Here is a 23226-nt window from a genome sequence, read left to right on the forward strand (position 1 = left end):
TGTCCTACGTCGGCACTACATATAACACAACACGACACGATATGACACATCACAACGCAACAAACAACACAACACAGTATATTAACTTAGTATAAAAAAGAAGAAGAAGTGTATGTGTATTGCACACTGTTATTATTGCACATGTAATTCAGGAATACGTGCTATTAGAGCCCTGTTGCCCTCTGAGTGTGAGGGGCTGATCCAGCTTGTAATCATATGAACGACCCCCTCACTGGTATTGGTCCACTGTTAACATTTTCCCAGTGACTTCAACTCTACTGGTGAATATGATGTCAAAACACACGGTTATCCACGCCCTCCTTTTTAATATTCAGGTGCTGGTAGGTTTCATTTTCAAACGCGGACAGACGGTACATAAGTAAGCGTTATTTTAATGTTAGTTAAAGCGCGGTGAGACCCTTGCTAACGTCATTAACTGTAGCGTAGCAAATATCTAACTAATACTGGAATTGACAGCTCGAGGTGCACCGGTTAGTGTGTATATGTGTGTGTGTTTGCCTGCCAGCCGTCATCACAACAGTTTAGAAAACCTGCAATTTATTACTGCAAAGTTGGCATAAAAATGGCATCAATAGCGGCGGCGCATGAGCCAGGCATTAGCCCAGGCTCCGTACCGCTGGCCGATGCTTTAGTCCCGGCGAGTATATTTGCTCCAGACCGTGGAGGATGCAGCGACGACGCCGGGGATGAGTGTTTCGAGGATGGAGACGTGCTCAATGGCGAGCCCGAGGATCGGGGGATTGACTTTACTAGCAAGGTAAAGCTAAGCTCGCCAAGCTAATGCTAGCTGCTGCTGTCAGTGAATGAATGAATGAGAAAAATAATGCGCCTCTCCTCTACAGCTATGTAATTAACGTTTTATAGCTACGGAGTATTTTTAAGCACCAAATATAACACACGAGTGATTTTTCTGGACACCGAGCTGCTTTTGTTGACACTAAACAGCTAGCAAGTGTTAGCAGTTCCAGCTAAAATAGCAGCGGAACCCGGCGCTAACGTTAGCTGGACATAGAAGCACTTCTCAAAACAAGTGAATATGGTTCATCTGTTATTAACGGTTTGTGAACCCAAAACAAAAACATACGGGATAATAAAGAACAATGAGATAATATGGTCGGCTTTCCAGGGTACCAGCTAAAATACCCGACATGTTTTGCCTATAATGTCTACCTATGATATATATTGTTGGCTGTAGCTATATGTGCTGCTGAACCATTCTGATCAACTGAAAGTTGCTCTTAAATACCGAAACTTGTAGCATGAAAAAATAGTTTTTGGCCTGACGTAATCCGGAATGTTTGAATGTAAGAGTGAAAGCAATCATGTCTTTGCCCACAGGTATTAAATTGCACGTTACAATGGTGTTTTTTGGTCCCATAAACACATTGCACAGAGTTGCATCAGGTAGGCAGTCCCTTGTTGACTTTTGGCTCCTGATAGTTTCAGCATGTTAGCAACTGATATGCTATTCTGTGTAGCAACTTCTCAATAACCCAGTCCACTGGGTACTATTCATCTAGCAGGCCTTTAACACAGCCCTTGTAGCTCCAAATGCATATCTCTTAGTATAAAGTATGATAGTACTATTACACTTGTAACCCGCCCTTAAAGGGAAAGCAATGTACTGCCACTAAGTAAAGTATGTTTCTGCTACTACTGGACCTAAACTACATTTCCTCAATAGTTCACTTATTTCATTTTGTGTGTGTTTGTTCTGGTTTCTTTTAAAGATAGAAACAAAAACTAGCAAATAATAATAAAAAAATGTTTGTTTAATCAGGGTCCCCATGAGCATCACGCTCATCCTTAGCTACTCTTCCCAAGGTCTTACACACTCAGGCCAACATTCACAACAAATAAACATAAAACAAGCAGGTTCTTCTTATACAAAAAGCATTGCACTTCAAGGTGTTTTTAGGTCCATATCAGCAGGGATAACAACACTGTGTTCATGTAACCGTGAGGTATGTCATGAGAAAAGAAGCAGCTGTGTTTGCAAGTTGGGTGATGCGTTCGACCCTGCCATTCCCTTCAGATTTCTTTTTGCTTACAGGGTATGAGAGTGTCCTCCAGTGAAACTAAAATGTCCCAAATAAGTAATAATGTTTGGTTCAATGCCTGTTCTTTTTTTTTTTTTTAAACAACCTTACCTGATGCAGTCTCTCCCGGGACTGTTATTAACTGTTATTAGAAGAAGAATATTTGATTTAACAATTTCATGGCCAGTGTTATTCTTTATGTTTTCTCTCTTCCCCTCTCTGGAACCCAATAGCTGGCACTTGTTAGCCCAAATGGAGAGCAGTATGATTCGTTACTTCGGCAGCTACGAGACAGGATGGAAGAGGGATGTGGAGAGACTATTTATGTGGTTGGAATGGGCTCAGGTGAGAGATATATAAAAGCCCTTGTCCAAATTCCAAGGATACTGTAGTGTAAATTACGAGTCTCTCTCTTCCGCCTTTTCACCTATTCACTCTGTAACAGTTTGTAACACATCTGTTCTTGTTCTCCTCCTGTGCAGATGGTGGTGACTGGGGTTTGGATGAGAAAGATATGGAGGCCTCAGTAGCCACAGTTCACTCCATGTGTGAGCAGCTAGATGCTGACCTGATCCCTCTACGGGAGCGCAATGAGGCTGCCGGTTTGGTACGTGACTATCTGATACGGAGGCGTGTGGGTGAGCTGGACTTCCTGGAGGTCAGGTGAGCAGTAATGAAGTCACACTTACTTTCAACAGTGCACAGTGTGTTCAGTACAGGTGACATGTGTCCTGACCAGACTGTTTCAATTTTTTATCAGATAAACTACTGAAAAAACCCAGAGGCCCCTCGGGTGTGGAAAAAGTCAGATGCACACTTGGTACAATTACAGCTGAGAATTTTAAAGGAAATTTAAAGAAATGTTTATTTTAAGCTAAATATTTATAATAATAATAATAGTCATAAATCACCTTGTAGATGTTATGAATATTGGTACTCTAGGTGGTTTACAGCCCAGGTTTCATCTAGGAGGATTTTGGGAACAAACATACAGACATACATAAGCTACGATCATGATAGTGTGATGATGATGGAATATTTCTGTAATTAAACCAATCACAGGGCCGGGTTCCAAATCCCTTACTGACTTTTGTCCAGTGGCTTTGACCCGTGTGCTGTCTAATTATATGGAGGGAGTGCTTAAAAAACACCTCACCTCAGCTATTATGGATCAGTTGGCCTGTATGCAGTTAGCATGCAAGTCACAAAGGAGCACAAAAGACGCTGCACTGATACTACTTAATACAGTTACACATCGCTTACAGCAAACAGCTGATCAGGGAAGGATTATATTTGTCAATCTGACTTCAGCCTTTAATACAAGGACACATTTTATTGCAAGAACAAATAATAAGAGGGTAACAGTGGATTAGATATTTTGAAATTTATTGTTCGCAGAAGGTCTGTATTACTCATGTTGTCTAATGAAATAATTTGTAATACGGGGAACCTGTAAAGGTGTGTTTTATCCCAATTGTTATTTTCTCTTTATATAGATGATGTACAGCTACAGGATGGGAATATGAAGCTGGTGTAATATGCTGATTATATAACTCTTGTTGGTCCCGGTCATAGGAATACCAACCCTGATGATTTTGCATCATTGCGTAGGTTGGAGGAATGCTATAAATCTCTCTATTTGTTGATTAACATTGACAACACAAAAGAGCCTGTCTTGAATTACACAGGCCCTAAAACAGGTCTTTCATTTTCTGTTCAGTCTGTGGAAGTCATTAATAGGTTTAAGTATCTGGGAAAACATTGTGATAAGGAATTACATTTTGCAGCTAATGCTGATTACATCAATAAGAAAGTTAGTCAGAGACTGTTTCTTATGAGGAAGCTAAGAGGCTTTGAAGTTAGCGAATACGTTTTGGAAAGAGTAAATGTCAGCTTGATTGAAATCGTCCTCATGTTCAATACTCAGTCTGGTGTGGTAGCCTGACTGTGGTAAGTAGGAACAAACTGGACTGAATCTGAATTGCACTCAGGTCAATGTTATAGAATGCCTCTGGCTTGTAAAAAGCTATATAGAGGATGATTTGTACCAAATTCAATTAGTATGATGAATAATAAGCTGCAATATATTTTTATAACTTTACCAATGGTTTATGCATGTGTGTGTATGAATGTGTGCTGATAATTATCAGTTTTTAGTATGAATTGATAACTGACAGTTTTCCACCAGTTTGGACAATGAAAGTTATTCTGTTCAGTTCTATTCTGTTCCCTGAAGCATCCAGGGCTCTTTTTTCAACCTATATGGTATCCTTGTGTCTCTCAGGGTTGCAGTGGTGGGCAATGTGGATGCTGGTAAAAGTACTCTGCTGGGAGTATTAACACATGGTGAGCTGGACAACGGCAGGGGCTTTGCCCGCCAGAAACTATTCAGACACAAGCATGAGATGGAGAGTGGCAGGACCAGCAGTGTGGGCAATGATATCCTGGGGTTTGACCAAGAGGGACAGGTGAGTGTGTATGCTCAGTGCTTTACTTCTAAAAGAAGTGTAACTCTGAAAATGACTCGTGTTTTTAATGATGGTTCATATATTGAGTCATGAGGTGCTGAAATATGTTGACTGTTAAAATAAGTGTGAGAAGAAATGAGTTTGGTGAGGTGAACGTTAATAGTAATATGGAGGATCTACAGAAAATGTTGATGGAAGATGAAAGACTGTATGTTTACATAGGATTTCTGTTATTGTACTTGCTTCCCAGGTGGTGAATAAACCAGACAGTCATGGAGGAAGTCTGGACTGGACCAAAATCTGCGAGAAGTCCTCTAAGGTCATTACCTTCATAGACCTGGCCGGCCATGAGAAATACCTCAAGACCACAGTGTTTGGGATGACAGGACACCTTCCAGACTTCTGCATGCTTATGGTCAGAAAGGGGGAGGGGGAGGGAAGATGGTGTGCGTGTCTATGTACAATATCCATGATGTCCCAAAAATCGTTTTCTTTTTTTTTCTTTTTCATACAAGTGTAGGAATAAAATTCACTTTTCCCTTCCTTTCCAGGTGGGCAGTAACGCAGGTATCGTAGGAATGACCAAAGAGCACCTGGGCCTGGCTTTAGCTCTGAACGTGCCTGTGTTTGTAGTGGTAACCAAGATAGACATGTGCCCAGCCAACATCTTGCAAGGTAAGCCTTCTGGGGTTTTATTTGCTTTGCAATATTTCCTTATTATGCAAAAAAGACATCTTCTATTAGCTTATATGCTGTTTATCTGCATTTTCACGTGCTAAAAAAATTACAGTAACAACTAAATAACTTGTGTGTTCTTCATTTCCTTCTATCAGAGACCCTAAAGCTGCTGCAGAGGTTACTGAAGTCCCCAGGCTGTAGAAAAATTCCTGTCCTGGTACAGAACAAGGACGACGTCATAGTCACCGCTTCAAACTTCAGTTCGGAGAGGTACTGGGTCTGTTGTTGCGAGATTCAGCAGCAGAAAGACAATGTCTCACTGTAAGCTACGTGTGTTTGTTGTGCACCCCCAGGATGTGCCCCATCTTTCAGATCTCCAATGTGACCGGTGAGAACATGGACCTGCTTAAGATGTTTCTCAACCTGCTTTCCTCCAGGACATCCTACCGGGACGATCAGCCTGCTGAGTTTCAAATAGATGATACCTACTCTGTACCGGTACTATGAACACTGATAAACTGCTCTCCCTAATGTATTTTATCATGTAAATTTAATGCAAAAAAACAGGTCATGTGTTGTTTATGTCTTAGGGTGTGGGAACTGTAGTATCGGGAACTACTTTACGTGGGCTCATACGCCTGAATGACACCATGCTGCTGGGACCCGATCCTCTAGGGAGCTTCATCTCTATTGCTGTCAAATCAATACACCGTAAGAGAATGCCTGTGAAGGAGGTCAGAGGTGGCCAGACTGCCTCGTTTGCTCTTAAAAAGGTAGAGAAATAATAAAATCATCCACTGTCTAGTGCAGATGCTTGGCATTGCATAGGTCAGTTAAATGTTAGCAGTTTTTTTTTACTCATTAGGCCTTATTGCTGGTCTTGAAAAGTGTTATTCATCTTGATAATAGAAGGGCAGTGAAAATGATGACATGTTTTGTCATATGCTTCCTTCCAAAGATCAAGCGTTCGTCCATAAGGAAAGGCATGGTAATGGTGTCCCCGAGGCTAAACCCACAGGCAACTTGGGAGTTTGAGGCTGAGATCCTGGTGCTGCATCATCCCACCACAATATCCCCGAGATACCAGGCCATGGGTGAGTAGCAGTGACACGCTCTGTGTGTGTTTCTAGAGTCACCTTAAGGCAAAGGCAGGACATTTCAGCAAAGATTTATAGCAAAGTTTCTAAATGACATTGAACATTTGTATGTATAAATGTTATGGGACTGAAATGGTCATTTTACAACCACAGTAAGCATCAATTCATTCTCCTTTACGTATATATTCCCCAACACTCAGTCCACTGTGGCAGCATAAGGCAGACTGCCACCATCCTGTCCATGAACAGAGACTGCTTACGAACAGGCGACAAGGCTTCAGTCCACTTCCGTTTCATCAAGACCCCCGAGTACCTGCATTGTGACCAGAGGCTTGTGTTCAGGGAGGGGCGCACCAAAGCTGTAGGAACCATCACTAAGGTAGCAAAGCCTTCTGGAAGCTGAAGGTTTATGTTGAGTTAATGCTACAGCGATCTGAGGATCATGAGCCAGGTTCTAAAGCTGTAGTTGGAAATAATATTAAGATTATGTCCAAAATGTAGAAATCATTGTAGGTTTATGTGCTCACAGATAGTTCTTTGGGACTAACGTGTTGTCTCATATCATTTTCAGCTGCTGCAATCCACCAATAACATGCCATCAAACTCAAAACCGCCACAAATCAAAATGCAGTCTACCAAAAAGGCGCCGCCGCGAAAAGAGGACGGCACCGTGGTGTCCGGTGACGACGTGGGAGCAGCAGCTCAACCGGCAGCCTCCAACTCGACACAACCGGTGAGTCACAAGTCATTAAAAGTACTAAAGCTGTATGCTGTATGTACAAATTCTGTGTGTGCGCAGTAGTGCAGTTCCTGCGTTTCTTCAGATTCTGATTACTTACCTCGAAGTTGCTGTTCTAACTTCTGTTTCCTCCTCCTCTTTTTTTCTCATGTAACATCTTGTCTGTGAATCTATACACTGCTTTGTAATATTTCACCCTAAATTTTAACTCACCCACATCACTCCTGTACACTCTCTCCATCTCCTTTGCTTTCGTGGCTGGCTCTCAAAGGGAGAGGGAGATGATGACCCTCAGTTAAAGGAGGGCAACAAAGAGAACAAGGTAAACTGTGTTGACAGAAAACAAAAGCAACAGTGAGGCTGAATTGTGGAGACTGGACTCTGGTCTTTGCATTTGTTGTTGTTTTTGGCATTGTGATGCAGTGCAGCGACTGCCTTATTGAGCGGTTTCGTTCTATCTACGTTACAGCCAAAGTCTGGAGGTGGTGGAAGGAGAAGGGGTGGCCAGAGGCACAAAGGAAAAGGCCAGAACAGCAGCACCAACCCCACAGCAGCGCCTTCCTCATCGGGGATAGGGAGCTGCTGAAAAGCCCACGGGTCCCATTTCTTCCTGTCACTCCACCAAGTGTCTTCATTCCACACACCATGAAGGAAGCAGATGTTTGGAGCAAGACACTCTCCTCAGTCTTATTACTCCTCGCCTTTTTTAGTTTTATTGGGTTTCTGTTTTTTTTTTTTTTTTTTTTTTTTTACACCAGGTCCCATACTTTTTATTTAATTATTTTTGAAAGGGAACACAGAGGGGTATGTCTCACACTAAAAGCATACACCTCCTAAGCATTTAATATCAGCTGCCTTTACCATTTCGAATGGCTTGGGTGATTGAAAGCAGTGTGGTTTTTGAGGTTAGCCTCACTCAGGATGATGAATATATTTAATTTTATCCATATTTTATGCGTGTCTGAAAACAGTCCTCTGGCTCAGTTTCAGGGGCAGGGAGGAAGGATAAACCCAAGACAAGGGTCCAATACCTATATTTACGAGCAGCTATTAGTGACACCCATGAATTCCCTGTGTATTTGCAATGATAAACAGTTGTACTATTTATACAGCATTAATTGCCTCTTAGTTTTACAGATTGGAATGATGTACAAAATGTATGCAAATCACAAATGTAGCAGAGTTGATTTAAGATTCTAGGTATACAGAAAATATAAGCTGTTTTGTTTTATAATTATTTATTTGACATGCAGAACATTTACTCTTGGATGGTCTTTATCTTTTGAGATAAGTTCACTTGCACACCTAGATTCAGTAGTATGCGTCATTCTTCCATCGTCGGTCTATATACAAACCTTATAATAGTGTTAGTACCAATACAGCACAGTTTCTCACTTCAGCAGCTGCTACTGATTGTAATACTTGCCGTACTTGCAGTGCTACTTGTAATTCTCATATCCCATGTGTTATGGCTTGTTGCTGTAGACATATTGTGACATTTTAAATCCCTTGCTACAAGAAAAGAACCATTAATAAACACAGTTTACTGAACTTTTCAACAGTGCTGGCTATTGTGTTTCCATATTTTCAATATTTCTGACATTATTTGCAGTAATATTATTTGCATGGATGTAACCCCTCATTTTCCATCAAGACAAGCCCACACTGCTTCAGCTATGTTGAGGCCTGGGCTCTGGGAAGAAAAATCCATGACTGACAGCGTTCTATTGTGTTTTTCTATCCAGATGTGCTTTTTTGGGGGCACTGTATTCAAAATCATTGTTATGTTGAGGTTGTTGACAGATGCTTTCCAGATGGTACTAATGCTTTATAAATCCATCAATATTGACATGATCCCCTACACCACTGGCTGAAGTGCAGGTCAAATCCTTACAGTTGCCACCAGTTTCTACAGATGCCTGCAGACACTCACTGTTGTGCCTCTCTCCAGACCTCCTATGTACCAAACGTTTCAAATGTGCAGGTATCACTCCATCAGACCTGTTGCCACTGCCTTTCTGTCCAGTTGTTGTGTAACCCCAGGCTTTTTCTGCCAGTTTCCCTTCCTCAAAAATGGCTTCTTGACAGCCAGCGATTCTTGAGACCATTTCTGACGAAGCTTCAGTGAACAGTAGATGAATCAACTGCAGAGCCAAATGCAACTCTAGCCCTGTCAGGTCTTTGCTGGAATTTTTTCCCCTCTTAGTTCAGAAAAATTACTTTCAGATACTGTTCTTCTGTTGTCATTTTTGAGACCTGCCACTTCTTTTGTGCCCCTTTTGTCAATCTTCTTAAGGACAGATTGCACACCTTGCAAACCTTTGGCTGATGGATTCACTTTGTTGGCTATTTTATGTCTGCAAAACTATTGCTCAAGACCATTTCAGAAAAGTTTAAGTCTGTTTCATTGGAAGCAAAGTAAGAAGAAGAAATGTGGGGTAACTCAATGTTTTGCAAAAATGATTTGCCAGGAGAATAGATGTTTTTCTTCAGTAAATCTTTAGTTAAATTTTGTACAGCAGGACTTATGGATTGGTGAAATATTATTTACTGTAAATGATATTAGTGAAAAGAAAGAACTGTTAGTTTGACAATTAAGTAAAAAGTCATGTAGACCTAAGAAACAGCTCTAAGTATTTTCTTTAAGTCTAAGGGATAAAAATCAAAAGAACAAAGTCAAAACCTTTGTCTTAAAAACAGTAATGAACATGTTTCATTACATGTAACACAGCTCACTGAACTTGATACAGTTTATTTCTGGATGTTTATGTCAAAGCTAGAGATCAGTCTGGTAAAATACAGATAAAAAGTCCTATGTTTGAATTGCCTTAATGATACATATAGTCACAAGCATATACAAAAAACATTACAAAGTATAGACTTGTATGTGTAGTTATCTTTTATACATATATAGGTGTAACACAAATTATCTGCTTCATGTACATTATATTATACAAGACAGACGTTTTACTACCACTGCTTAGGTAGCACACATACCCATAGTTTTATATCACAACTTCACAAGGCTTTACTTGGCATGTGCAACATTTAATGAAGTATTTTGTGGAATTTGTGATACTGAGGTAAAATACATTCCACTTGAAAATAGTTTGTAACTTTACAGCTTTGTGTTTAGTAATGTTCTAGTTTGGCCTTAAATCTTTAAAGGATGATGAGGATGAAATTTAGGATAAGGTTACAAAAACTTGTGTTCGTCATGGCAACATTATGAGCAGAACAAAAGAATAGATTGTATTTCTCACCCACTCATGCACCATGAGCTTCAGGTACTGAAAAAAAATGCTGTTCGGTCATATGTTGTAGTCTGTCCTGTCCAAACTCTTTCTGTGGCAGGAGTGTGCAAGATGTTTATATAGATATATTAGATATATATGTATTTTAAACCTTGCAGTGAAACCTCCAGTACTGGGTATTGATCCGTTTAAATTATGTACAATGATGTGCACATGCTTCAGCCAACACGAGCCAGTTGAGTTTCAGTCATTTGGGTGTTACCATTGTCCAAAACTGACACAGGATGAGAGGGTGAACCGGTTGGTGAAGTAGTCACTTCTTTTAGCAGGCTGACAGTAGTGTCTAGATTTCTTGTCTCTGCACTTTTTTTTTAAACATTTAAAGAACAAACAAACAAAAAAAAAAAAAAAGGGCTAAGCTATGACTTTGAGACCAAGTTGTAGGTTTCAGCCATTTTTGCTGCACATTTATCCATCAATGTCCCAGCTGAACAGGTGATGTTTCACCAACATATCCTGCACTCCCTCTTTCAGTGGCTTCTGCTCCTTTTCCTGGGACATAAATGAAATGTGGAAAGCTTTTACTTGAAGTCAAAAGTTAGTAATGCATCACCTGACAGAAACACTAATCAGCAATTTTAATGAAAATATGTTTTATTATCTGCCTAAAAGAATATTGCCTTAATTAAAAAACAAAACAACACAACGAGTTACCATCTGGAGTCTGAAGGGGAAAAAAAAATCATGATACTGACCGCACATGATGACTATAGTATCTACAGTCAGCATAATAATATAGAAGTGAAATCAGTAGATCTTATAGAGATGCAGCTTTTTTCCCCCCAGAGGAGACAGTCTGACTTGCAGGAAGGAGATGGCAGCGTGTCACTAATAGCACTAGCAACTGCCATTTCTAGTCTACTTCTACAGTGACATGGAAAATTTTCTTCTTTCAAAGATTTATTCTACAAATGTGCCACCTCACTCTGAAAATGAAGGGTAAAAGAAGACAAAGAACACTAATACCTACGCGAATCTACCGATAGTTTGATGAGCGACATTACCTAGAGATCCCAACTAAAGAGGTGATGCTGAACCAGCACTTCCATAACTTCTGCTTTCAGAATAGCAGACTTCTGCAACAGTATAAGTCATAATGTTTTTCGTCACTTAGTTCTAACAAGTCGTCCTTGATAGTAAGACTGGCTCACAACCGCTCTATATTGAGAAGCTGTCACATGCTCCTTGACTCACCTCTTTTTTGTCGGGAAGCTCACAATCTTGGGAGAGACTGAAGGCAAACTTTGACAGGACCCTGAAGAGAAAACAAGTTTGTTAATCATTATCCTGATTGATACACAGCTTCACTTTGTTTAACTTTTACCCTTCAAGCTTCTTTCACATGTATATTCCTGTTTTTACACGACTGAATTCTGTGTGGAAAATGCAAAAGATGGCTCGTGGATAAGATACAGCCAACTTCAAGAATTTAACACTCGGTAACCATCCATGATTTGAGCAGACTGACCTGAGCTCACACTTGATTTGAACCCATCCGGGGCTACGAAGGAATGACCATGGGTGATACCATTTTTCTACAGCCGCCATGCTGGAGCACAACACCTCCAACCATAAGTGCAGCACCTGCTCACTGAAGAGAAACATGTTAAGATTCAGACAGACTCGGTATGAAAATATGATTCTACAGAGTGACTTCGATGATTTCAATTCCACATGCATGTGTGATGAAACTTACTTCAGGCCAACACACACAAGAGACCTAAACTTGACATCCATTTGGGCATGTGCTGCATCATGGCTCATGTTGACTGACTGCACTGCCTGAGAAGGTAATCAAAGGGAAACAGTCATGCACTTTATCAGTCCTCAGTGCTACACGGCAACTTTACAGACTAGAAGCTAAGCCTCATATTACTGACAAAACACTTGGTTATTAATAAATAGAGTGTTCACTCACTCTGTAAAGCAGCTCCTCTGGGGTTAGTACTTTTCCATCTTCATCTAACCTGGTAAATCCCAAAGACAACCACTTGTTACTTCCAAATCTCTACTAGCAGTAGTGCAAAAAGCACACAGTGCACTGAGCATACAGTTAACGGTAAATGGCCCATTTATGTTCTTAACAAAGCATCATGCAATGCTAATTAAAGTCAAGTGCATCCCTGATGGCCCGTGGAGAACATTACAATTTGGGTTAATATAGCAAAGAATAACACTTTATGTACACCTCACCTGTAGGTTTTACACAGGACTAGCCTTGAGTAAACAGAATTGAAGTCCCTCTCTACCTCCCTGCTGGCCGCCTGAGTAAAAAGAAGAGGATTTAATTTAAATTGTCAGTTTGACAGACGCATGTGTGATACATGGTACTATGATGACAAAACGTTTTCCTACCTCCTCTATGAATAACCACGGGTGACATGGCCCTCCAAGTATAGATGGTTTCTTCAGACCATGCTGAAAGATAGCCTTCAGAGCTGGACATAGAGTCCCTCTGGCCAGGTCTGTCACTGCCTCTGTCACAGAGTCGTCACCTGCTAGTGAGTACTGAAGACATGTACGAGATCGTCAATCACTGTTGAAGACACTGTATGATTCGACAGTCAGGACATTACAATAATAAAGAAGCAAAGACAAAACCTGGTGCATAGTTGATGACATCGAACACTGGAAGAAACATCAGCTAACTGGACAATTTCAAAGTGCTTAGCTTTAATTAAGAGAATAACGTAAGAATGTGCATACCTCCTTGCTCCTTTCATCAAGGATCTCAACAAACTTTGCTGGAAACCAGCCTGTTAAAGACAAAATTTATCATACAGCAGATAATTACTTACTGATCTTTTATATCAGTTGTTTCTATTGTTACATTTTACTTATGCATTTACTTTAACTTGATTCCTTTTATAATTTTATCCTATATCTTTTACACAATTTTACTTATTTTGCACATTTTTATTATTATCACTTGTATAATTCTTTACTTTGTTTTTCATTTTTAAATGTGGAATGTAAATACATCTGCCTTTGGATCAGCTTTTTAAAATTTTAAATGTGCTAGATCAATAAAACTTTTTTGGCTCTTTATATTAAAAAAAAGAGCTCTTTATATTAAAAAAATAGAAAAAAAAAAATAGAAAAAAAAAAATTATATATATATATATATATATATATATATATCCCATCTATCTATCTATCTATCTATCTATCTATATATCCCATCTATCTATATATATAGATGATCTATATATAGATGATCTATATATAGATGATCTATATATAGATATATATATATATATATATATATATATATATATATATATATATATATATATATATATATATATATATATATATATATATAATTTTTTTTTTTTTTTTTTTTAAATCCCACATACCTCTAAGGCTGTTGAGTTCACCAACCCAGCAATGTTCGTCCTTTTGCGAAATAATCTGAGCGACAGAAGAATACAGCAGGATGAGACACAGAGACCAGACGGCGTTAAAGCTGTGCTTCTTTTTTGCCAGCATTTCTGTAAATTATGACTCACAGTGATGATGTCATTCTTTCTAAAGCCCAGTTCATCATCATCATGACGCTCAAAGTCTAGCAAAGCCTTTGCTCGTCTCCGTCGGTTGCGAGATACCACAAGAAAGTTTTCATGATCCCGCTGATGACTCTCCATGGAGTAGTCTGGAGTCAGATCCTAGACAGAAAAAATGGAACGGATCGATATGAAGTCAAAATGTGAGAAAATAATAATCTTAAAATTAATTCCACAATTTGGAAGTATTATAATGCTACAGACAGCAAATGAAAGTACAGCATGGCTGATGCTCTGTTTATTTTGGTTGATTGGTAGTTCAGAACAGGACATAAACACTCACAGTGCTGGAGTGGCGTGGATCCAGACAATGGAAGTGCTCTGCAATGCGGGTTATGGCCTCTCGCAAGGAGGCCACCAACTCAGTCTGCTTTATGTTCTTTGACTTCAGAGCTTCTGCCTCATCCTCCCCAAAAAGCAGGGAGGTCAGGGTGGATTTCCTGCGCAGCGACTGCCTCCTCACCACCTAAACATTTATCAATAAAATCTCAATTTTTTCCCCTCTTTTTGTTTAACAAAATTTTTAGAAGTAAATATACAACTCCTACTCTCCCTGTCTAAACCACATGACTAATAAATTATGCCAATACTATAATGACTGACCTTGTTGAGATTGGTGTTGAGTGTTGTGTTGTTGCCATTGCTGAGCTGTGCCTGTTCATTTAGGATGTAGGCTAGGTGCTTGTGTCTGTGAGCTTCCAGAGTTTCTTGGGAGAGTGTCCCTGCTAGCCTCATAGCCTCCCCTAGAACTGCAGGTGCGTCTCTCAGCTGGCTCGGCAAATCCGAAAGAGTATTAAAAATGGATGCAGAGTTCTCTGATGACACAAGTTCCTCCTCCTGGAGTAAAGAAGTAAATTAAATAAGATTAGGATTAGGATGATGGCTTAATCTTCCATCCTAATTGCTCTCCCCCAAAGAAAAAAATCTAATTGGTAACTGCACACACCGACTAAAGAAAACAATAAATGTAAAGCATTCAAGAAAAATACAAACTGCAAGAGGCTATTGAGATTCAGCAGAAGTACTGTGGCTAACCTTAATCTTGAGCATGCCCAGTGTCACCTGGAAAAGCACAAGTGACCCTTCATAGAAGAGCAGATCCCAGATTCTTAGGAGCAGACGGATATCCACCACACTGGCAAATGATGTCAGGAACCAGTGCAATGTGATCAGTGACAACTCTGGATGTTCAAAAAAAGAAGATGATGTTACCTACTGTATACAATGTACAGTATAGGGTGCAACTCACAACCCTTTTTCCACAACCCAAGGACTAAACTCTCATCATCTTTCTTGATGCTTGATCCTACCTATGTCATGCTCCTGCAAAAGGCGGTCAAGGGCCGGCAGGTACTGAACAATAAGTTGGCGGAGAACTCTCTGATCCGTTTGAACGCCCAGCAGAGTGGAGGAAAAGTAAGATGGAGGAAGAAGATCTTCGATCAGGGCGCACATCATCCATAGTGCATCCTCCTCCTCGAGAAAGAGCAACAGGCAGGAAACAACCTGGATGGATGAGACAGATATGAGAAACAATGAGAGCGTAAAGAGGAGAATATCTTCTATGCTGAATCAGCTGCTCTGAGTAATGTAACTGATCAGACAGACTCTCTATGTATGTGTTCTTACCATGCCAGTGCCCTGACAGTACCCAATGTCAGGGTAGAGCCATGCTAGGCTTCTCAGTACACGTCTCAGCCTTGGCACTCCAACACTGGTCAGACTATTGAAACACGCATTGGTTGGCATAGTCCGTAACAAGTCCTTCTCTATCTGAGGGACAAAAGATTAAGATGGGATCATCCCATTATTATTTGAAAGATCTTTAAGGATTCTGCAGAGCAAATGAAGAAAAATAGTGCAAAACACCCTAATGCTTGAAGTCTAATCTCCAAATGTGTCAGACAGATTTGTTGACTGTGTTTAGGCAGTACTTTTTGAACTTAATAATAATAATTACAATAATAAGTCTTCACACATTTATACAGTTAGGCATTTTACCTGTTTAGCAACTGTGGTGTCATCATTAGAGCTGTTCTTGATGATTTCTCTGTAAGAGATCTCAGAGGTCCTCTTCTTTTGAAGGGCTCCAGACAGACGCATCCAAAGCTAGGAGAGGAGGGGGAAAAAAAACGATGTTTCAGTAACATCACTATATAACTAGCTTGCTTTAACAGTATTTTAGACTTCTAGTCAATGCTACAAGAAACAACACTGATGGTAAAGCTTACCTGTGGTCTCATACTATGAGGTATTCCTCCTAGCACCAAGGAATGCAAACGCTCAGAGCGTGGAAGGACAGGATCAATAAGATCCCAGGTCAGGTCACCTACTGTGTGGTTATGGGTGAACTCCAGGTGGGCTTGCCAACGCAGTCGCTGCTGGGGGTCTTCACGCTGGGGCGAGCCCTCAGTGCCCAGCCAAGACTTAGGCTCCCCACCATCTAAGAGAAAGTAATATATTCAGCCTTAACTTCAGCTTTAGTTTGTTATCTGTGCAGGCTCTATATTAAAATTGTTATAACTTACAAACTCTTGGATTAAGGAGAACAAAATAATGGAAAATGGTACCAGCTACAATACTGTGGGCATTCACTGCAGAGATATGAAAGCTGCTTCACTTAAAACAAACTCAGCTGAGACTACTCTCTCCAGGAGGACTGGAGAGAGTAGTCTACTTTTGCATGAGTTGTCAACCAGCACACTTCAGAGAAGCAGAGAATTCTGCTTTCATCATTCATGACATTGGAACCATAATTGTGTGTATTTGGATTGTTTTTTAAAATCACTAAAATTTGGCTGATAGATTAACAAAACCTTTTTCTGGGGTTTAAAACTCAAAATACACACTCAAAGACGATTCAATAAATAGCCTTCTTCATTGTCATAATAGGTCAAGGCTGGAAAAACCCTGAGATCACATGCACTTCACCTACATAATAGAGCTACTATGCTCATATCTAAAAAACAAAATTTTTCCCTACTGCGATTCACCAAATGATGATAAAAAAGTTTTAAGACAGAAAAGAATTGTCTGTATGTGAATGAGAGAGAGCAAAAGAGAAGACATGGATAAATGAAATACCCTCTGTGTCCACCCTAAAGCCAAATTCATCATACTGGAGTTCAGGCTGCTGTGAAGAGTCTTTCTGCAGAAACAAAACAGTGACATGCATTTAATCGGTGAACATCTCATAGTAGAAACATGACTATATCAAACAAACGTGGCTATAAAGAAGTGAGATTAATGGTTTCAGTGCCATTAAAGGAGCAGTGTTTTAAACTGATGAGATCACCATGGTAACTTTTGCTGAACAACGTTACCGTCGCCCAAACAGGCTACAGTAGATGTTTTAGATATAAACCGGCAGCACAAAAACACATTTTAACTACGTTTTTCCTCTCAATTTAAAAGTAACCTCAGATACATTATATACAAACCTGTGGGTTATTTAATTGGTGATTTAAAAACTAAATATTTAAGGTTAGTCGTAAATACCTGATAATGAAACTGATAGAACACAGAAAACAAAAACGATAAGTCTACTGATATTCATACCAAACCAATTCATGGATTATACACAATCAAAAACTTTTATTTCACTTTGATTTGGGCAAACACTAAAGGGAATTCCACCCCTCTTTCACTGTGGGACCATAACCTTGAATGCACTTAATTTTTTTAATATATTCTTTATTAACCTCCACAACTCACATCTTTAACTGAAGTAGGCAGCAAGCATTTGATTAGTCCATTTTTTTGTTGAAGAAAACTAAATAAAGATGGATGTAGATGTGTGACAGCCTTTAATATTTTTTTCCTCAATTTCTAAAATCTGAAATGTTCGATTTCTCAAGAAACTTGTTTTATCAACAATGTGGGAAACCATATTCTTACTTGATGGTACTTGGCCAAAATGTCCTGGGGCCACATGCTTGGGGTAAGAGCCGAGAATGGCCCACCAGGAGCTGGTGTGTAGGTACCTAAAAGAAAAAAAGAAAAAAAAAAAGGTCTTATTATATCCATCTTTCTATTGCTAAATCCACACACACACACACACACACACACACACACACACACACACACACACACACACACACACACACACACACACACCAAAGTTCTGCAAAGAAATTACATTTTGCAAATATACCTGACATTTTGATGATTGAGTTCAATATGGTGGGACACCTGGGAGTAAACAAGTCAGCAGATAGCCACTCTATAGGAAAGAAACAGGTGCTGAGAATCAGTTGGCAGTTTAGATCGTAAACATTTGCATATTTCAGAACGATGCTGAAGCTAGTCAGTCCTCCAGCTGACAGCACTCCGTATGTTTGTGGGAAAATCTCCAGACACATAAATGACCTTTACAACCACTAACCACATCAAATTAGCGGACATTATAAATGTGTTTGTCTTCACTGTTTCAGTAGCAACTGTAATGTTTGAAATCCTTCGGATACCATAATCAGTTACTCAGGACCTCAGTCCATTTTGATACTATCCAAGTTACTATAATGTAAACCTACCTAACTGCTAAACAAATACGCCATTCTTCAAACCAATCAAGTACAAAGAAATTGTCCAACAGACCAACAACAATGTAACAAGCAAGGCAGTGCCCCTTCTTCTAGAACGAACTCCAGGACATGCAGAGCTTCGGCACAAACACAGAGAGGAGAAAAAACAAACAAAAAAAAAAAAAAAAAAAAAAAAAACCACGAGATAAAGAGAATTCTTGTTTCTCTCTTCAAGGCAATATGACTGCTGTAATTACCAGAGGCTAACTATTCTACTAAACTCTTTGTGTATGTACAAATGTGTGTTGTGATGCTCTAAATGTAGAGCGCACATCTTGGGGTAAAATTAACATTCTGTGAGAAAACCATAAAATGACTTGCGCCTACAAACACACAACAAAGACTTAACATACCATGTATTTATGAGCTTTTGTCTGCAAGATTTTAGCCTTTGCATTAAAGCTAAAAAAGTGACTGTTTAAGCATATAAATAAATTACATGGCAAATATTGGCAATGAAGGGGAGCAAAGTGGGCCATCCCTCTACAGCACTGCGACAAATACCATGATCTCATCTAACTGTTGGTACAAAGTTGTTAACCTCAGTACAGCCTTTCTGTGTTTTAGATATTATCATTAACAATGGTGTTTCCACAGGTTAATATTCACAACTTTAACTCAGGTTCACACACTTTGCACACTATGTAACTGCAGTGGGTGAACCTGTCCTTCACCCACTGTCTGCTCCGGTATAATATCCACTCTAATAACAATGTAATAAAATAAAATAAATAAATAAAACAAAAAGATTAACAAGAGAAGTCTACAGAGAGTCTGTATATGTTTCGCCCTTAAGGCATTCAGACCATGATTCTGCTCACTATAAAACAAAACAATCAACAACAAAATAAAAGGACATTTTTCTAAAGTCAGAATGGTCTAGAGGACACTGATTTATTTACAGCCTTTGTGTGTACATTTAAACAGCACTGTGCTTGGGAACAACCCAACATTTTTCTGGAGGATTTGTGATGAAATCTGACTTTAATGAAAAGATGCAGTTTGTATTTTACCCTTTACAAAACAGAAAGCTAGAAAACTATTCTTGGAGTAATTGTGCGATGATTCTGGCTCAATTTTTCTAAGTAATCACTGCAGCATTTCTAACAAAGTACAAGTCACATAGGCATATCAGGAAGATGTATGTGTAATGGCCGATATATGGTTATTGGACAACTTCAAATATCCCTCTAAAATGATGGATTCTTGCCATTAGCATCTAAGAAGATTTCAAGTCTCAGTTCTGTCTTTTGCATACAAATAGTAAAACACTATATATGGTTTGTGTTTGATAGATGTTTTGTGGGCAAATACAACAAACGAGTTGTTGCCCCAGAGAAGAAATAATACAGTATATAAGTAAGACAAACCACTACTTGGAATCTAAGCAACTACAACCATAACCTGTGAAAAGAGGCTCGCCTGCATGCAAACACGCTGCCAAAATGATTCATTCTAGCAGCAGGCTTGCGGCATGAAGGGAGATTTAGGACTTAAGGGATGAGAAATCAATTTGAGGTCTGGAGGACGGCCAAGTGTTTTCAGGGAAGCTCTGTCTAACTGAGGGAGGCCTGGGATTTTAGAGCATCTCCTTTACAAGAACATTAACAGTTTAAGCACCTGCCAAAGAAAACCAAACATTACAAAATCCATCCTGCAAACTGTTGCACATATCAGTAATCTGACAGCAAAATTCGTCCGCAAACCCGAAACAAACATAACGAGCAAGTTCTGAGTAACCCACTATGAATCCTTATTCTCATAATATCAATCCTTATTCTCAGAGTCATCGCAGAATGCGCTCTATACTACAAAGAAGAACACCAAGTTTGCAAACACGGATACATAAAATACGATTGTGACTCTGCATGTGATTAATAAAACACATCGAGTATTTTAGATTTTGTCGAGAAAGGCAAAACTTGGGCAGAAACAAGTCACAACTTTCAGGAAATGAACAGAACTAAGGTGACTTGGAAGTTAATGCTCTCACATGCATGTGATAAATGGAAATCATTAACTTGTTACAGTTTTGTTCTCCCAAGGATGTAAACAGCACAGACAAATCAAATCACTTCATCTGAGGACCTTCCTGGACCTATAACAAAGGGTCTTTCATGCTTTTTTCCTCTCCAAACAAAATAACATCCTTTTCACTGCGGAGGTGTGGCTGTACTCACAAGTGTTTGCACACACACTGGTCAACACCCTGTTGTAAGAACACCAACAAGCAACATCCTGCTGTGCAAACAGGCCAAGAGTATGCATCGTGCACAGCAAAGCCCTTCCTTTTAAACACTATAAGGAAGCTCTTACTTCTACTCTAATTAGAGTTTGTGCTGCCCCATCAGCCTGCCCAATCAGCTCTACCCACTCCACTTCCCCTTACACCTCCCCCAGCTGTCCCTTTCACTAACCACAACATTGGTGACTCATGTCGCCTCCTCACCAAAGGAAGAAGAAGAAAAAAAAAGGGTGTCGGTGTATGCCAGAGCATCTCTGCCTTGTGCCCAACAAATCTAGCTTTGGCTGAAGAATGACAGGCGCACACCTTCAGTCTCATTGGCAGTCCATCTGTGTGTGTCTCCCCTCTTACACACTGGCATGCATCGCATCTAATTATAGTCTCAGTTAGACTTACGCACACATACACGCAAAGGGATGCTCGTGGAAGGCCACTTCTTTGAGTGAAAGTGCTGGAAACTCCCGTCTAAATACCCTTACTTCCTCGTTTCAATGGAGTGTAAGGCAAGAACCTGCAGGGAATAGGCGCTGTATGACAAAAAAGCACTGCATCACTCTTGTCAACATCTATCTGCAACACCCAAGCTCTGTTGTCAGTAAGCCATAAGGTTATGCATAAGGCAACAAGTGACTCTCCTGCGTCTGATAGCACTACGAGGCACGTTTGAGTGTAAATCATCTGTTGTGTTGGTACAGACTGCAGCATCTGTCAGCTTTGTATGTGTCATCGTTAAACCGTTCAGCTGACCCAGAAATGCTGAAACGTTAATGGTAGACCACACGTGATGCTACCGACTCACACACACACACAAATCTCACTGAATATTCAGTTTTTTTTATTAACTTAAAGATATGTATGAAGCACAATGCTCAGATATGATTCAATTATTGTTACGTCAAACCCCCAGCTGACGTCAGTTGCAGCTACGAGACAATAACACAACATTGTCTTTCCTTAAAAAACACCCCCATCAGGGACAACACATTTGGTCAACACCACAAATGTTATCAAACAATAAGCCATGAAATTTAACGCTCATACATTCATATTGACTTGTCAGCTGTTAGCCAAACATGCTACGTTTAGCTTTTAGCTAGTAGTTAGGTGCAAAACGGTGTACCACGGAAGGCCTGTCCGATTAACTTACCGTGACATTATTCTAGCGAACGCACGCTAAGGTTTCTGGAGGACGTGCCTTTTCGTTTTCCCCCTATAGTTTTAAAGAGAAAACGCCATATGCTATGCCATTGCCATCTCTCGCCTCGGACGTAAGACTTCCCAATACTGTGCACCTGCTAGTGGCGACGTGTAACTCCGACGTATTCTTACGCCCTGTAAGGCTTTCCCAGTTCCTTTTCCATCGTGGGAAGTAGCGCCAGATCCCGGAACTACAATTCTCAGTCAAAAATATCCTTCCGCAGGTGGGGAGTAGGTGACGCAGGCACACGACGTATCTCTTTTTTGTTCCATTCATTCATTCATTCTTTTTTTCTTTTTTTTGATACTCCCTTACCTCATTCAGACCAGCTACGAAAACAACCAGACACGTTTCAGAACAGTGCTAGTCATGACGGGTCAACCAGTAGCTGTTATGGGAGTTTGTGCTAACTCCAATTGCTTGAGTTGTTTTTTTTTTGGGTTTTTTTTTCAAATAAACCTCTTTAAAAATAGGTAAAGACAGAAACTGCAAATGAGAAACCTCAACTGTCACTGCATATATCACTGTTATTTCACAGTAATTAATGTTTATTTAATTTATTTACTCTTATTGGTATTAAAGTGTATTCACGCACAATACAGCGTATTCCACTGTCCCTTCTCTTTCCTTCTTTCTAATATTGTTAAGCATTAGACAGCAGCTTAATTTTTAATCTAATTAGCTGCTGATTGAAGCCACATCACGTTGCTCTTACATGACTACTCCACAAGATGGCTGTGTTTTACAAAAGCCTTCTCCTACCCTCTCGAATGAATTCGTTTTAACATTAATAACGTCTTTCAGATTTAGTTATTGTTAGTTTAGTATTTCAAGTTTACTATCATTAATCATCATTTCATTATTTTTTAAAGGGATTCATGCTTTTGTCCTTTATATCAATATTCTTCATCTTTATTTTACAGTGATGAGCATTCTGAGTGATGAGCATGCAAACCACAGCTTGACGTCAATGCCTCTCAGCGAGTTCCATAATAATAATTTAATCTGAAATGATAAATAACAACATAAATAACATCAGAACATTTGAACATACTATCAGCTTTGTGATGCTCTGTTGCATTTTGAATCCATGTGGTCCTTTTCTTTTCCTTCTAAGATGCCAACTAGTTTATCCATTGGGTGTTTACCGAGGAGAGGGGAAGTTTGTTGGCTCTCGGGGCCACAGAGCAGTTGCTTGGCTTCTGTGTTTATAAGTTGCTGGTGCCACTGTCAGTGTCAGTGATTTACCTCTTTACAAAATCATTAACAAAGCTAATA

At 39.7% G+C, this 23226-nt stretch overlaps 2 protein-coding genes across 4 annotated transcripts; one reads left to right on the plus strand and one right to left on the minus strand.

The window, feature by feature from the left end:
* Positions 1-310: 310 nt before the first annotated feature.
* On the plus strand, positions 311-8593 carry gtpbp1 (GTP binding protein 1). 2 transcript variants are annotated; one of them, XM_026165261.2, is made up of 14 exons: positions 311-778; positions 2294-2405; positions 2543-2723; positions 4345-4528; positions 4779-4943; positions 5080-5203; positions 5362-5476; positions 5560-5704; positions 5797-5979; positions 6165-6300; positions 6504-6682; positions 6875-7036; positions 7314-7364; positions 7512-8593. In XM_026165261.2, exons 1-14 carry the CDS (start codon positions 584-586, stop codon positions 7626-7628), a joined length of 2049 nt encoding a protein of 682 aa, XP_026021046.1. In that variant the 5' UTR covers positions 311-583; the 3' UTR covers positions 7629-8593. The 2 variants fall into 2 exon arrangements, with proteins under 2 accessions (XP_026021046.1, XP_026021047.1); XM_026165262.2 differs by lacking the exon at positions 7314-7364 and having other exon boundaries at positions 313-778.
* Positions 8594-9524: 931 nt separating this feature from the next.
* Positions 9525-22532, minus strand: sgsm3 (small G protein signaling modulator 3). Of its 2 annotated transcripts, XM_080300929.1 has the most exons (22): positions 21898-22532; positions 18076-18144; positions 17820-17905; positions 17007-17070; positions 16154-16365; positions 15924-16031; positions 15552-15695; positions 15233-15428; positions 14958-15103; positions 14526-14759; positions 14206-14388; positions 13869-14024; positions 13716-13770; positions 13063-13112; positions 12712-12864; positions 12550-12620; positions 12275-12323; positions 12053-12138; positions 11825-11947; positions 11551-11611; positions 11361-11432; positions 9525-10848 (listed from the first exon to the last, which is right to left on the minus strand). In XM_080300929.1, exons 2-21 carry the CDS (start codon positions 18080-18082, stop codon positions 11361-11363), a joined length of 2256 nt encoding a protein of 751 aa, XP_080157055.1. In that variant the 5' UTR covers positions 18083-18144; positions 21898-22532; the 3' UTR covers positions 9525-10848. The 2 variants fall into 2 exon arrangements, with proteins under 2 accessions (XP_080157055.1, XP_026021045.1); XM_026165260.2 differs by lacking the exon at positions 11361-11432 and having other exon boundaries at positions 21898-22527.
* Between the last annotated feature and the right edge of the window lie 694 nt (positions 22533-23226).

Source organism: Astatotilapia calliptera, chromosome 4 (genome assembly GCF_964374335.1).
Source record: "Astatotilapia calliptera chromosome 4, fAstCal68.1, whole genome shotgun sequence".
Classification (NCBI taxonomy): domain Eukaryota; kingdom Metazoa; phylum Chordata; class Actinopteri; order Cichliformes; family Cichlidae; genus Astatotilapia; species Astatotilapia calliptera.

Bases quoted from the DNA above. Each gene is read 5' to 3' on its own strand.
- sgsm3 (XM_026165260.2), bottom strand. The intron at 15,696-15,923 runs GTAAAATGCCTA...TTTGTCCCTCAG, and splicing joins ACACCACAGTTGCTAAACAG to ATAGAGAAGGACTTGTTACG. The intron at 13,771-13,868 runs GTGAGTCATAAT...TCTGTCGCTCAG, and splicing joins GAAAGAATGACATCATCACT to ATTATTTCGCAAAAGGACGA.
- gtpbp1 (XM_026165261.2), top strand. From the start codon at position 584: ATGGCATCAATAGCGGCGGCGCATGAGCCAGGCATTAGCCCAGGCTCC. The intron at 5,477-5,559 runs GTACTGGGTCTG...GTGCACCCCCAG, and splicing joins TCAAACTTCAGTTCGGAGAG to GATGTGCCCCATCTTTCAGA. The intron at 6,301-6,503 runs GTGAGTAGCAGT...CCCAACACTCAG, and splicing joins CCCGAGATACCAGGCCATGG to TCCACTGTGGCAGCATAAGG.